This window comes from Clinocottus analis, unplaced genomic scaffold, assembly GCF_023055335.1.
Source record: "Clinocottus analis isolate CAN_PGR_092001 unplaced genomic scaffold, fCliAna1.0.p SCAF_7, whole genome shotgun sequence".
Lineage (NCBI taxonomy): Eukaryota > Metazoa > Chordata > Actinopteri > Perciformes > Cottidae > Clinocottus > Clinocottus analis.
This window is the reverse complement of record NW_027176229.1, coordinates 14,309,251-14,324,791: the sequence shown is the minus strand read 5'-3', so window position 1 is coordinate 14,324,791 and position 15,541 is coordinate 14,309,251. Positions and strand designations below refer to the sequence as shown.

At 40.2% G+C, this 15,541-nt stretch overlaps 2 protein-coding genes across 3 annotated transcripts; one reads left to right on the top strand and one right to left on the bottom strand.

Moving 5' to 3' along the window:
• Positions 1-8,975: 8,975 nt before the first annotated feature.
• On the bottom strand, positions 8,976-12,733 carry wdr54 (WD repeat domain 54). The gene is made up of 10 exons (XM_068566900.1): positions 12,495-12,733; positions 12,129-12,389; positions 11,768-11,830; positions 11,502-11,568; positions 10,994-11,050; positions 10,790-10,917; positions 10,489-10,589; positions 10,085-10,247; positions 9,563-9,637; positions 8,976-9,420 (listed from the first exon to the last, which is right to left on the bottom strand). The coding sequence occupies exons 2-10, from the start codon at positions 12,351-12,353 to the stop codon at positions 9,289-9,291; spliced, it is 1,011 nt and encodes a 336-aa protein (XP_068423001.1). The 5' UTR covers positions 12,354-12,389; positions 12,495-12,733; the 3' UTR covers positions 8,976-9,288.
• Positions 12,191-15,377, top strand: LOC137779276 (uncharacterized protein C2orf81 homolog). 2 transcript variants are annotated; one of them, XM_068566898.1, is made up of 5 exons: positions 12,191-12,258; positions 12,757-12,810; positions 13,755-14,033; positions 14,177-14,383; positions 14,481-15,377. In XM_068566898.1, exons 3-5 carry the CDS (start codon positions 13,788-13,790, stop codon positions 15,204-15,206), a joined length of 1,179 nt encoding a protein of 392 aa, XP_068422999.1. In that variant the 5' UTR covers positions 12,191-12,258; positions 12,757-12,810; positions 13,755-13,787; the 3' UTR covers positions 15,207-15,377. The 2 variants fall into 2 exon arrangements, with proteins under 2 accessions (XP_068422999.1, XP_068423000.1); XM_068566899.1 differs by lacking the exon at positions 12,191-12,258 and having other exon boundaries at positions 12,764-12,791.
• The last annotated feature ends 164 nt before the right edge of the window (positions 15,378-15,541 follow it).

Sequence of the window (15,541 nt, the reverse complement as noted above, 5' to 3'; positions counted from 1 at the left end):
GTCACATATTAACAATAGCCAGACAGCTGGGGAAGCTGAGAGACTCTTGGTGTTATCAAAGTATTGCTGAACTAAGTCATGGAGATATAATCAAATTACAAAGTATTCAACTTCCCTGTTTATAAAGCAAGCAGGGAGAGCATGGCAATGTACAAAATGACAGAAGAAGAAAAAAAGATTCAGTCTTCAGTGTCAATTTCTTTATTTGAATTATCAAAAAAGCATGACAGGATTTGTCATAAAAGAATAATGCTGTTTTCTGTATATGCAAGTCTGTCAGGAACTTGGCAGAAGCATACATGTCAGGCTGGGGCTGTGAGAGGCCCCCCAGTCTCTCACAGATTCTCTATGACTCCTGCTCAGTTAGGCATCTAAGACAGCAAGTGCCCTGTGAAGGGAACGAAGCGGCCTGCCCAGGCTTGCTCCTATCTCATCTTGCATGCAAGTCCTAGGCAACCATCATTAGCCTCACACACAGAGACACACACCATTATAGATGGGTGGCGGAACATCATGCTGTGTCCATGACAGGGATACCATCTTGGGATGAACTACTGTGTGGGTGTGTGTCTACCGTACACCTGTGTGTATTGCGCGACACACAGGTGTACTGAACCTTTATCTCAAAGTGTCTTGTGCAGCACTTTTCCGCTGCCAGTGAGCCCTGCAATAGCACTATTGATGCAATCGCATGGGCACAATAGGGGCACAATAGGGGTATAATGGGGGCGTCCACATGGTTCACCCCTCTCTCAGTAGCTCTTCTGATGGAGTAAACCGCTGATCCCAGAGTTGTGAAAGGCTTGCGTTGGCTGAATTTCCACAAACAAACAGAGGACACAGCACTCAACACAGACTCACACTCATACGAATACACACAGAAGCACATAAACAAACAATACCAAACTCACACGCACAAAAAACAGGGATCTTTGTCCCCGCTCAGATCGATTTCACTCAGCAACTCTGTACCTCCACTGTGGCATGTTAGGAAACACAATGGCTTTGGCACCGTCCATCGAAAGCCCACAATGACATCTAACTTTGGGCGCTGACCGACCACAATGGGCCTGTCTTTGCCTCTTTGCCTCTGCTATTCTTCAGCCTGATCTCTCAGACAAAGCAGTGTTGCAGAAGTGCCAATTGAGCTTGAACAATTGCTCACAAAGGAGGCACTGACTTGGTGTTTCCATCCCTCATGCCAACTGTACCACATTCGGGGCAGTGTGGTGTGAAGGTAAATTGGCATCATATGCAGGCAACTTGATTTTGTTAACAATAATTTCATGAGATTTTACAATTGGTATAAACTCAGGTTTAGTTACTTAGGTGACACAAGGTGATACAATAAAATACCACATATATTATCTGTTTCAAATCGTAAAGAAAAATTTGATCCCAGGAGATTTCAATAGAGTCGGTTACATTTTGAGGGATTTTAGCATTATTTCTTAGCATCTTGTCAGTAGAACTGTTCCTGTTTTCATTTTATTAGGACAGTGACAGTGTCCCAGAACAAAACAAGAAATATGAGTCAAATTAAATAATTACTTTGAGTCTGAGACAGATCTACACAACAATATCTTGTGTTTCTGTTGAGCCAGGAAGCGGTCATCCAATAGAGTTGTGAATATAATTTAAATATATGTCCCTAATCGGATCATCAAAGGACTGGCAGTTTGAAAAAAAAAAAATCCTGTCACAAGAAAGAACCTCCTCCTTACCTGCAATAAAAACTCCAAGATTGTTGTTCTGCATTTTATTTATTTTTGAAGTGCTGTTTGACACATCATGACCCCACTACATTTGGGCACACTGTGTGCATATGTTTAGAGACCTAAAAAAAAGCAGGACTTGTGTAATTATGTTTTGTTGACCGAGAGGCCAAATGTCACTTTGTCAGTGTGGATAGAGATCTGATAAAGCATGACATAACCACAACCTCGAGTTTATCCCTCTATCTACCCATGCAGCCATTCAAGTCCATTAAGGGGTGGCATCCAGGCCTTGGCCAGAGCCCACACAGTTTTGGGCACCTGGCCTCCTTGGCCCACACTGCCGGCTGTCTGATGCCCCTCCTGTGTGTCACTTAGGTGCTATGAATAGACAGTGGTGTGTGCTCAGTGCTGTCAGCTGGGCATTGGCACGTGTGGCTCATGTCAGCACGGCCACAACGCAATACTCCCAACTGGCGTCATTGCACCGACAGCACATTTGGGTCGCCATGGAAACAGGGACGAGCACAACTACCTCTGCCCTGACATCCATTGGTTGTGTTTTACAAACATACTCTGATCTCTCTCTCTCTCTCTCTCTCTCTCTCTCTCTCTCTCTCTCTCTCTCTCTCTCTCTCTCTCGCTCGCTCGCTCTCTCTCTGTCTCTCTCGCTCGCTCGCTCGCTCTCTCTCTCTCCCTATTTCTTCCTGTCTTTTTTATCCTCTTCCTTTTTTATTTCTTCCTTTCTTTTCACTCTATCTCTTTCTTCCTCTCTTTTTTCCCTTTTTTCTGTCCCCTGTTTACGTGACTTATGACGCTCAACAGGGAACGGGAGGTTTCAGATTCTTTCCTGAGGGCTTTATATTTATGAGCTGTTAAAGTCGTGTCATTGTCGTTCTCATTGCTCTAATGAAAAATACAGGAACACACCCACTAAACATATTGTATTCATGCAAATGTGTCTCCTTTGAGTGTGTCTTCACATGCCGGAGCTTCAAAGGTCTTCCAAGAACATGAGGCCTGTCAAGTCTCTCTTCTCTTCTGACCTTCTCTTATAGGCAAACTTCTCTCTCTTTTCATCTCCTTCCAGCCACGGAGGCATGTGGTGTGAGAGCAACTAGTCCTAATGGAAGGGTGCGTGGCTCACTGCATTTGTGGGGGAGATCTGACAGCTTTCTCAGGACATCTGAGCAGATTGCAGTGTTTGTACTTCTGCTCCATTTACCTTGCTGTGTCCTATCTGGCAGGCAGGAGGCCAGATAGGTCGAGGGGACAGGTAGGCTGTTAAGTTAATGAAACCAAACTAAAAGACAGGACTTACTCAGTGGTTAAATCCTCGTTCTAGTGTTGTGTTTTTAAAGTTTTTTTATTCTCCTGACAGTGTGTATGACACAGAATCCTGCTTTCAAAATTATCATATATTCATCTATAATAGGCAGATGAAGCAAAGCACAGAAGTTAATTATAACAGTCATAGCCAGAGGCAGCCTTGCTCTCTCATACACCATATGAGAGCACCGTCACATGATACTAAGCACACTTTCCAAAGAGGTCATCTACTGGATATCTCAGTCATGGAAAGCTTAATAAGTTGATGTCCAGTGACTTTATAAAGAAAACACATTCACGAACAATAATTAACTTACAGCCACTCAGTTAAAGTTTAAACCACTCTGCCTACCCCTATGTGTCATAAGATTGTGAGTGAGTGTGTTGGTACCATCACTACCAGCCTTAATGGTGAGTAGCAGAGCAGCTGGGAAATGATGTGATGGGTAGAGAGGGTGTCAGTACGACCCCACTTCAGTTCATCTTTTCTGATCGCCTGAGCCTTCAAGAACTAAATGCCTTGTAGTCATCTGACCTAATGTATGCTTTCTTTATTCCGGGATTCAATAGGAAATATATTCTAATAAAAAGTAGTTTACAGTTTCAAATTGTTCTTGTTAATATTAAAACAATAGTATTGTATAAGTAGATACTTATGAGAAGAAGAAAAAACATGTGACGAGCCAGGGGACCTATACAAAATGTATAGGTTATATAACTGTTATGTATTATAGACATGGTGTCCAACAGTAAAAGATAACATCATGCATAGGGGTGTGACTGTATGGCATTGCTGGAAATGAGCTGCTTTTCCATACCTCTGGCATGGAAAAGGTTACCCAAACAACAATGAATGAAAAGCATACACTGTTATAAACCAGAGCTCCCCCGACCACGATAACCAATGTGACGCTGGCTTGAAAAAAAAGAAGAAAAATTGACATTTGAATTCGATACATTTTTGTTTCTGCCTTGGATTGACTGAGCTTTGCTTGACGTGCAAGAACAAATGTTGCTTTGAATAATGAACTCCAAACAACCACTAACACTCATATGCACACACACATGTGGCACACACACGCCAAGGCTGAACTGAAGACCCTCTGTTGAAGCACAGCAGGTGCTATATGAAACTGCCCTCTCAGTGGTGGTACTGTGAGGCTAACGATAAAACTCAACCAGTTTCCTTTTAATTATATGTGCTAAAATGCAAAATGCCCTCTTTTTTTTCTTGGTTGTTGAACATGGTACATCTTGACTACGAGATGATTAAAAGGACTATTGGTATCTGTTCTCTTCCGTGAGGGCATCAGATAACTATATGATGTTTCTGTTAGTTTGCCTGGGCTTTCTTTATGGCTGCCAATTAGGAACGGTGTTTGCGCAAGTGAATGCCAAGTTGGTCCACTCATAAAGCCTGCATTTCTCCGTCTCTCTTTTTCTTACTGACAGACACACACACACACACACACACACACACACACACACACACACACACACACACACAGACACACATACACACACACACACACGCTCACACACCTAACAAAGAACACATATAACCCAATCTTTGATGGAGATGTTAATGTATCAAATTCAGGTGGTGCCCAGAAGACGGTCATTCATCTCTTTCATATTAACCCTATTAGCAGTCAAACTGACAGAGCACAATGATATGGGTTGCCAGGATATTGCTGTTATTATTGCTACAGCTCTATTTGAGACTCAATAACTCTCACCCACACTTTAAGTAATAGGAGCCAGGTTTATTTGTGAGAAATGGAGTGATGGTAATAGCAACCAAATTTTGATCAGTTTCATAAAGCAAAACAAACCTGAAAGTTGAACATGCGAATGGTTGCATTATATTATATTTCACCAGTGGAAAGAAAACACATAAAGCATTCCAGTCTAGTTTTGTCTAACAATTAGAATCATTATTTGAGAAACTCTCCTGTATTGAAAGAAAGGTGTGAAAACAAGTTATCAGAGATAATTTCACAGTGATTATTACTAATGTTAATAATAACACATGCACAAACATACACATGCAATTATACACATCCACACTGATTCAAATCTGAGAGCGGACTGACTTTATTTTGAAGACTGTCTCAAAAATGAATGCACAGCATTTGAATAGTGCCATCTGCACCTATGGCCACATACACACATAAGCATAAATACACACAATAACACACACTCCAACGTCAGCACATCAACGTCATCAAACAATTCAAACAGTACCGAGTGCTAGGCAACCAAGCCATCCCAGTGCAGATGGCGAGTCTGATCATGTTTATTTTACTCTAATCTGATGCACTTAAGTCCCATTGCATGTCGTCTAAATGACGTTAGTCAGGTCCGTGTGCGTGTCTGTGTGTGTGTCTATGTGTGTGTCAGGATGGACCAACTAATTACCTCTGTAAAATGGAATACACTTAAAATAGTCAGTGTAAACATAACCCTGTATATACTTGCCATTATTTTAACAATCTAATTGACATTATCGATAAACCAATCAGTCCTGCAGTCAAGGTTGGCCTCATGTTCGTTATGTTGATTCTAAGCTATTCTGAGGAGTGATGTATTCTCCCATCTCTGACATTCAATGCAACAGTGTTTCACATCTTCCCACATGGATCATCAAAACATACTCAAACATATTAAAAGCCTAACATTTTAAATAAGTTAAATGTCCCATTTTTTTAATGAATTTCAGAATAATTTCAATCAAATCTGACAACATGATGGATTTATTTTTGGGTGGGTTGGCATGGCCAAACTATAACATAGCAATAAAACAGAGCTAAACCAGTAGACAGCTATCAAGCCCATTTCCTCATCGGTGCATGTTTGCAGGATGAGCTGACTGAGTCATCAGGCCACTTCAGCCACTTCCCATTCCAATTATCATAATCACCAGAATGAATTCATTGATATTTACACACCCTTCTTTGATCTTTTCAACCTGTTCCACCTGACATACTGTGTTGCATGCCATTTGAATATGTCACTTGCATAGAATTATTAAAGTACATTTGAAAACAATAATTGATTGTCACCATCCTTAACTACCATAAAACAAGACAAACCCAATTAAAAACAAAATGAACAAAACTATGCTTTACATATTTGTATGATGACAAAATCAAATAACAGCATGAACACAATTTGTTGAAAGGGCTCCGCTTGGTTTAAGTTTCATCACATATTTTTTTGTTGTGCAACATTAATGATTCAATAGTCTCACTGTTCTTGGTATCGTGTTCTGCTGCAGCAGGCAGCTGCTTTGAGCAAAAAAGCTTGAAAACGTCATTTAATGCTTCTTGCTCATAAAACATAGGAAAATGGTAAATTGGTAGAGAATGATAATTGGACTTACATTTGCCAGGTGGCCAGATAAACTGATCATTTGCAAATGTTATTTGATCTAGTTCTAGTTAGCACCTGTGTGTCTGTATGTCTGTCAGTCAGCAGTGACAGTTTTTCAGGTCTGAAATGGGAAGGAGATGGTCCAAAGGAAGATCTATTTATACAGCATGTCTACCGGAGCTGGTTTCCTGGTTGCCTCGTCTGAGAGCTCGTCTGTCTGTAGCAGCAGGCTGGCGGGGCTTTAGGCTCCTCATCCCCGTGGTGAGGCTGCATCCCAGTAGGCTTAGCAACACAGGCCCAGGCAGCTGCCACAATGCTGGATGAGCAGGGGATAAATTGCTCTTCCTCCACCAGAATAATGAATAAACACTCAAAAAAACACCTGAAAGATATTCATATTGTGGTGTTCACAAACACACCTACAGATACCTTCCACACCCACAAACATTTACAAATATTGTAGGACTGGTTCTGATGGATGAACTTGTATTGTGGCATTGTGTTTGGCGATACAGGCTTAATCATGCCATGATGACTTCTCAGAGAGTGTGTGTTTATGTGTGATTTTATTAAAGCAAAACGTGGCAACACTACGAGCATTTGAAGGTCTCATGTCACTCTCATTAATACAACATGTCCGCTGTGGGAATAGGATAACGAATGTTGCTCGACCACCATTATTACTAGACACAAATGCAAGTACACACAGTCCAAATATTCATATCTGAGCACAGTTCATTTCGAGGTCTGTTCTCCCCAACTTTGTGTGCTCAGCTGTGCGTAACACCTAAGAGCCGACTATTGACAAGCATTGTAGCAGTACACAGCATGAGTGGCCCTGCGGCTGTGTACGGGACGAGAGCGTCACACAGAACTATTGACTTTGGTAACAAGGAATAAATTACTGCTTTTGTTTGTCTCCATGTTTTTCTGTGAAATAGTATGTTGTATTCCCTTTCTTCAACAACCTTGTTTACTCTGCTCCTCATTTCCTCTGCTTATTTCATGTATCACTTTTGACCAACCTTTCCGTCCTTCATTACTGTTTCAGTTCGTTATGTAATCTCTGTGTCCCCGTCATTTGGGACCTCATATTGACCGTTTAGTCCTCCACTGACCCTCTCCAGTCAGTATAGTTAGCTATCTTCCACCAGGCAGCTATGAGGCATGACACAACATGATATACTCAAAAATATTGATTTCATGAAGACTTTTTTTTCTGTGTGTGCATGTTTATGCTTTACAATTGACGAGGCCATCGACATTAACATGGCTGTCAGGTGGTACCTACCAAATTTGAGTTACATAACCTGCCCTGTGTGTGGGTTCAAAACAGTCTCGTCAGTTGATGTTATGTGACCAGTGTTGACTGCAAACCAGAAAGGACTTGAACTCATGGGATTTAATACATGCTAGCCCTAAACTGACAAATAGCACACAATTCTTGCTGACCTGATTCTTCTTATTCTGTCATGATAAGGTGGGTCGGATAACAATCCCTCATTGCCTAAAAATAAAAAATACTTGACCTATGATAAACAAGACCAGTTTTTATAGCTGAGTTGGCATGTAAAAAGAATATTGAGATCATCTCAACAGACCCTAAAAATGATGTATCTGTTGTATGTTGCTTTTGCACTTTTCCATAAGAAAAAAAAAGGATAATGTTTTCAATAAAGGCCTTTCTAGTTCTTCTACCATTTTTATAGGAAATAATAAATCCTTCTGTTCAAATACCTCACAGTTAGAAAACACTCTTGCGTCAGATGTATATCTTGGACTGTAAAGTAAATTATGATTCAAAGAAGAAATACATACATAAGTACAAATGTAATTATCCATTGAAGTCTGTTACATGCTAGACTGTAGACTTGACTGACTGAGAGATGATGCATGAGTCCATCCTGCTGAGCACACCATGTCACTTTAGCTTGCCATCTTTGCCTCTATGTTGTTTTCGTCATTTATCTATTTTATTATTTCGGTTTTATTAATGATATACCTTTTATCATATGTTGCTTTTACTTTCTCTAAAAGTGTATCTTATCAGCGAAATTAGCCTATGCAAAGAACACCAAAATGTGGAGTTTCTCAAATAGTCAGTCTACAGTCTTGAATCTTTTAGGCAACCCCTCTGTGTCATTTAGTGAAATCTGTTATACTATATAGCAGTGTTTTTTACATCAAATAAATCCCGCGGCACACCAACAACCCAAACAAGTTACAAAATGTCACATTGTAGCATAAAACAGCATATATGGTAATTATTGCATTCCCTACTGGTATGGAAGACTATTTAATTACCTGGCCAGCCACTATTTTGCAGGCTCAGAAAATTCAACAATGGAAAATTATTTGTTGAAAATTATTAAGTTAAATTGGACACTTTCTCACGGCACACATAACGATCTCTCATGGCACACTGGTTGAAAATCACTGCTATATAGACTACTACTGTCATTACCCTGATAAAAGACTATTCACCCACAGCCCCATCTGTTGGTGCATTTTTGAAGTGCAAAATTACGACCCAGACAGCGGTTTTGTTGACAAAACTTTACAGGTACAGCTGCTTGAAAACATAATTATGTCAGAAGGAATAATACAATAATTCAAAATTACTACACAAGTAAACATGTGTATGTATAATTTTTACTTTATAAATATGTTGTTATATACTAATCTGCTTCAAACCTTGGAGATACAGAGATAGAAAAGCCGTGAAAACAATGCTTAATAATACCCCTTTTCTTACAAAGCCTGAACCTGATCCTTACATAGGCCCTATTGACTTTTCTCTCTGGATCATGATGTCTTTTAAAAAACACTCCAATACATCAAATTCACATTCACATTCATAGACGTAGTCCTATGACTGTGTGTATCGGATAATCTCACTCAGGTCATAGCCTGTCACTGCAAAGGCATAACCATCGCCGTCACAGAACTTGGCGCCACAGATTTGCGTGTCCGTCACACACTCATTGTGCAAATGGGCAATCTAAAAGGAAATGAAGAAAATACACAGTGAGGGTCTCAGAGAGATAAAGTGCAAGTTAAATCTGGAGGAACCCACCATAAATTGTGCCTTGATTCTGAACCCATTAAGTAAACAAGTTTTGTAGTCTGTTAAGTTCAGTTACCTCCACGATTTGGCTCTCTGGGGTCATTGTCAGGTGCCACACCCTGACCAGAGAGTCCTCAGCAGCAGACAGCAGCTAGATACAAAGCAAAATAAATAATGTAATTTTTTTTTCTTTTTTAATAATCTTCTTGGGGAAATTCTTCTCTGCATTTGACCCAGCAGTGGGCTGCCCAGTGAGTGCACAGGGAGCAATAAGGGGTTAAGTGTCTTGATCAGGGACACTTTAATATGTGAACTAAGAGGAGACCAGGGATCGAACCGGCAACCTTGCGGTTATGGGACGACCACTCTTCCCCCTAAGCCGCCCCCAAAAATGCTGCGAAATGTGCCTAAACATTCATTTGAGATACACTTGAACATGTGTTGAGCTAAACTTAACAATTGAACAAATTAGTGAGATTATTATTAATATGTATTCTTTACCCAGGAATCCCTTCTTCATGTCATCTGTCTTTGTCACTTCAAATAATGAATGCCAATCAAATAAGCTTAAAAAATCTATTTGGTTAATACAACTCACCAGCCCAGAAAAAGGAGCAATGTCCAGTGAGTATATCCAGCGGGCGTGGGCGTTGACCTCAGCATGCAGAATTCCCGTCACTGCCTCATAGAGACGAATCTGGCCTGTGCCGTAACCAGCCACCACTGTACCTTTCCACAACTTCACAGATGAGCAGCTAATACTGAGAGCAGATGGAGGATAATTGCCATTAGGGAATTAAGGAAAAAAGATAATGGACATTAAATTCGAGCTAAGAGGGAAAATGGATTACGGAACAGAGTAGATAAGTACAACAATGTATGAAACGTAAGAGAGGAGTTTAAGATTCGTGATGACAGAGTTTTAACATAGGTTGCTCTGTAAGTATAAGTAGGCGGACATTGAACATTAAAACTGACAAAACTATAATACAAACAACTTACTCAAAGCCAGGGATATGGTTGAGTAACTTAAATTCCTCCCCAGACTTCCACACACAAAGGTTTCCCCCATCATCAGCACTGACCAGATCAGCTATGCACACCTGAGGGAAGGGAGACAGCAACAGAGTGAATTATATATATATATATATATATATATATATATATATATATATATATATATATATATATATATATATATATATATACATATATATATACCCCAGATCAAAAAAAAGAATGAAATAGACAGACAGTAGACAATGCACACACTGAACCAGCAAACAAACAACAAACGCCATACCTCGCCGCCACAGCATTCTGAGGCCATGTCAGTGATTGACTCCTTGTGCCCCTCCAGGACATCCGACAAGGTAATATTACTCCCTTTACTGGGAATATCAAAGACTAGAATTGCACCAGTTGAAATGCCTAGAGAGAGAAAGAGAGAGAGAAAGTTTGACCCTGTATTTTGTATGTACGTAAATGTATTCCATTTACTACTTACCCACACATATATAACTCTCACTCACTGCTGATATTCCTCGAGCAAACATGGCTTGAGCTGGGACACAAAGAAGTTCTGTGAGTGCAATAGATCTGGTATGGAACTCTCAAATAATACGTTTTTCTTACAGATAAATGTGTGATTGCACAAATATGCATATGAACATGTATGTAAATGTGCAGGCAAAAAACAGCAGAATCTATGAGTACATCTGACAAAAATAAATGGTGTTCATGTGATTGTGTAGATATAAATATGTAAGTGTAGATGGTAATAAATAATGTATTTCCTTAAAATAATCAAGGCCTTCCACTGATGTTTTTTGTCCTGTTTGTGTTATGAGGATGAATCAACAACACTAACATCTTGCCGGGAAGACTGTATCGTATGTTATTTTATTGGATTATTTAATGTATTGCATATTTTCAAAGTTGTCATAGAAATAATTGAGACATGACCTCTTTGAGTGTCTTGTTTTGCAGCAAATCTAGTTTATATATCACTTTACCTGTCTGTGTTTCTGGAATGTCGAGAGCATGCCAGTACACCATGATGGAGCCATCAGATTCATACATCTAAAACAATGGATTTATATCATATGAAAGTAAAAGGCTGCAAAACCACATACATGCATGTCATTTTTCACATTAAAAAAAAAATCAACGACATAGTCTACTGCTACTATAAGTATACAAGTTGCAGAAGTAGCAGCGCTTCTTCCAAAAGTGGGGAGTGCCGATGATTGCAGAGAAGAGCAGCCAGACAAAAACTCACCTGGATGCCTTTCTGAGAGGCCACCACCAGCAGATCACGAGAGGGCAGAACACAAAAAGCAGCCTGTTACAAGAAAACACAGGATTTATATTATGATGCAGAGTAATGCCTATAAAACAAAGCAAAAAATGTTGACATTTGTAATTGTATATGTGCCAGCAAACTATTAAAGAAGATAATAAGATTCCTAACTTTTTGTGATGTGGTACTTTTATTGTTTTAGCACTGTCTGCAGATGTATTTGGGTCACATCATTTAGCCACCGACTTCACATTCATTATTTATACTGAAAGGCAAGTTGATCTTAATGTTTATTAACTGTCTTATGGCACTATGCATAAATGGGGCATCACTTCCTGACCTGCATGATGAGAGACGTGCTCGTGGCGACATTCGGCTCCTTGGACTGCAGCTGGCGGTGGGAATAGTTGAGGCCGTCCCAGGACGCGCTCACCATGTTGACCACGTTAGCGTGGACCACAGTGAAGTAGGTGAGGTGCCGAGGGGCGATGCGCAGCGCGCCCAGGTTGTTGTACAGCGCCGAGGCGCTGGTTTTAATCTGAATGCTCTTCTCTTTGTGATACATCGCAATACCTTCACTTAGCAGCACAGCCTGTTGAATCTGCAGTAGGCGATACGGTGTTGGTTTAAGAGAAGAAGATAAAGGTTGCCACTCTCAAGGTCTGGTGAAAAAAGATTAGCAGTGTGGCGAATTAAAACCACGTACCGTAACGATAAGTGCAGCATTAGCAGCGAGCTAACTGCAATAACGTAGCGTTTCAGAGGACACCGTTAGTTGTGTGTGACCAGTTTAACATACTCCTGCTTCTGACTACGTGTGAGTTGTCCCAGTACCGTCGGCGCTGTCACAATCGACCATAAAGCTGCAGTTAAAGGGGATAAAGCGCTGTTGTCGCTCTGGTTACTGACAAAATTACCTCCGAGACAACGCCACTGCTACGTATTACGTCATACTTTTGCGTCCTCAGTTGCTGAGCAACCGGAGACTACACGAAAAAAAGGGGTACGAAGAAGAGTGTCTGGTAAAGTTGTAAACAGATTTCAGATCCTAACATTATAACAGTGGGGATTTGTTAGAATTAGTTTTCCCATGTTTAATTAACGTTCGCCTACCTTAATATAAACGGTACCCAGCAATGTTAATGTTAACGGTCACGTGTATCTCACGTTACGGGAGCTAAAGCTAACAGACCCAGCTGACACAAATAACGCTAGATGTTTTATAACCTAATGTTATTCGTTTAGGTCAAATAGACAATTACATATGGGAAAGTATTACATTTCACACTGTTAGAACAAGGATTATAAACCGATACTCTGTTTTAGGTTAGCAAAGCTGAACACATAATGTTTTCATGTAGGTTAGCGTTAATACAATATAAAAGTATAACGTTACGCTAAAATGTGATAGCTTGGGATCCCACGGTGACGTCACTGCGTAATGTTTTCTATCATTGACTCATTACCTATAGTCTAAACTAACAAAGACATTTCATACCTTCTAATGTTGCAACTTGATTCAGTGAAGGCACTTGTTGTAGACTAGATAGTGTAAAGAACATAGGAATTAAGGACTTTACACACATTTTAGTAATGCATTTAGTCTGTGCTTCTCACACATTGTTGTCCAAACTCTTACGTCATTTACGTTTTAAATTCGGAGGGAATCACTGTTAGAACGAGGATTGTGTTCGTATGCAAATGCCACTCCTGAATAATAGAGGTTATTATAATTTCAATTTAAAATACCCATGGAGATATTTAAACTGTCAAGTTTGATTATTACCACCAGACGGTGCTGATGTTCACCATATGACATTTTAGCAGCAACATGCAAACTGATAGGGACTGACACTTGTTTCATGTTGTTCATTTCTTCACACTTATTATATCAACGTCTGCATTATCATCAACATTAATGTTTTTTTTTTTTTTACCTGTCTCCCTTTTTTCCCCCTAACATTAGTTTTTTATACTTAAACCCAGCGTCTGAACCAAGATGCCCCGCTCTGCAGCCAAGTCTCGAACTGAGAAGCGAAATCGTAAGTTATCGGCTCACATGACCCCACCTCCAACGCAAGAACTGGAAGTGGACGATATTACCCCTGGTCGCTTAACTCAGGGCCAATGGACGGACATGTTGATGGAGCATGCAGATGAGACAGATGATACAGTGGGGGAGATCATGGAGGAACTTATGGGCAAGGTCATGGAAGGTTGTTTCAAAGTCCACATTGAAAAACAGGTAAAGCTGAAAAGGCCAGATATCATCTCACTGATTGAAACGCATGGAGAGACCGATAAAATTATTTATCTTTTATGTCATTCATTTCAACCTCACATAGTACATGTGCAACATCCATGATGTTTCTTATCTTTTCCCTCAAGATAGCACCGTTCTCCGCATCCTGGGCCAAGAACTACCTCACACAGACTCTAGAGAGGCAAATTATGTGCCCAAATGAAGGGGGAGATCCAAGGGAAGTATCTAAAACAGAAGACTCAGAGCCTGTGCCAACAACTTTAGATGCCTGGGTTCAAGGATGTGTGCCTGTTGTAAATATTCCCACTCGACCTGACCCTGCCTCACAACAGGTACTCTAAATTTGTCTCTTCTGCAAGTCTCGTCTTTAGATTTCAACTGAGAGGTTATCTGTATCCATATCTATATGTCTATATTTGTTTCTAACAGGAGGATGACGATGGTCAGGTCCCAGTACAAACAGAGTCGAAAGTCAACCAGCAATGTGATAGTATAGCCCAAACAAAAAGCTCTCCAAAACAATCGGAAAAGGAAACAAGTCCCAGTTACGAGTGCAAAGAAGTGCTTAGTCCTCGCCCTCTGCCCAAAAATGTTGGAAAGAAAAGGAAAGAAAGGGTTAATTTACCACCAGTTCCCAAGCCAGTTCCAAGCAAATTACTTCCGCCTCTATCGTGTTTAGCAGGGGAAAAGGATGTGGCTGTAGAGGGACAAAATTCTTTACATTCTGTTTATAACAACAAAACTGGATCATTGTATCGTCATAAGACCGACCAACCAATACAAAAACGTGATTACTCCTTCCTTCCTCGACACTGCATCTTTCCTCAGTATGAGATTGTGGATAACAGCTACACAAAACCTAACTCCAAGAAACCGGGTGGGCTATCCACACTCGAGCCAAGACATAACAAGCAAACTGATTGGACAGTAAACTCACTGAAGCAAGCAAGCAGGCTGGACACAATGGGTTTGGCCAAGGGTGTTTCTTTCTTCGATTCTCAGGCAGTTGAAATTGACACTCTTAAATGCAACCCTCCTACCAAGTCTACCAAACTGAGGCCAATAGGAAGGGATGTTGCCGTGCCAATGTTTTCAGTTGATCAGGTTACCACTGATTCACCACCTCAAGTCACCCCTTTGTTTCAGTCTAAGTAAAATGTAATGATAGCATAACTGGCTGTATTTAGAGCAGAAGTAAAATATCCTTAAGACAACAAGGCATTGTGTACACTGTAGGCTTTAAAAGTAGCAACTCTACATTTGCAATTTAGTAATGTTGTGTAGTACACTGTGCACATATAAAAAATAAACCGAATATTACTGAAACCATTGTATGCATTGTCGTTCCTGAGATAGTATATACTATAGAATATATTAAACAACAAAAATAGCAAACATATATCATATCCCATCTGAGAAAATGCCTCTTTAACCTCAATAACTGGGGAGTGATTTGATGGCCTGTGGCAGGAACATTGGGAGAAGGAAAA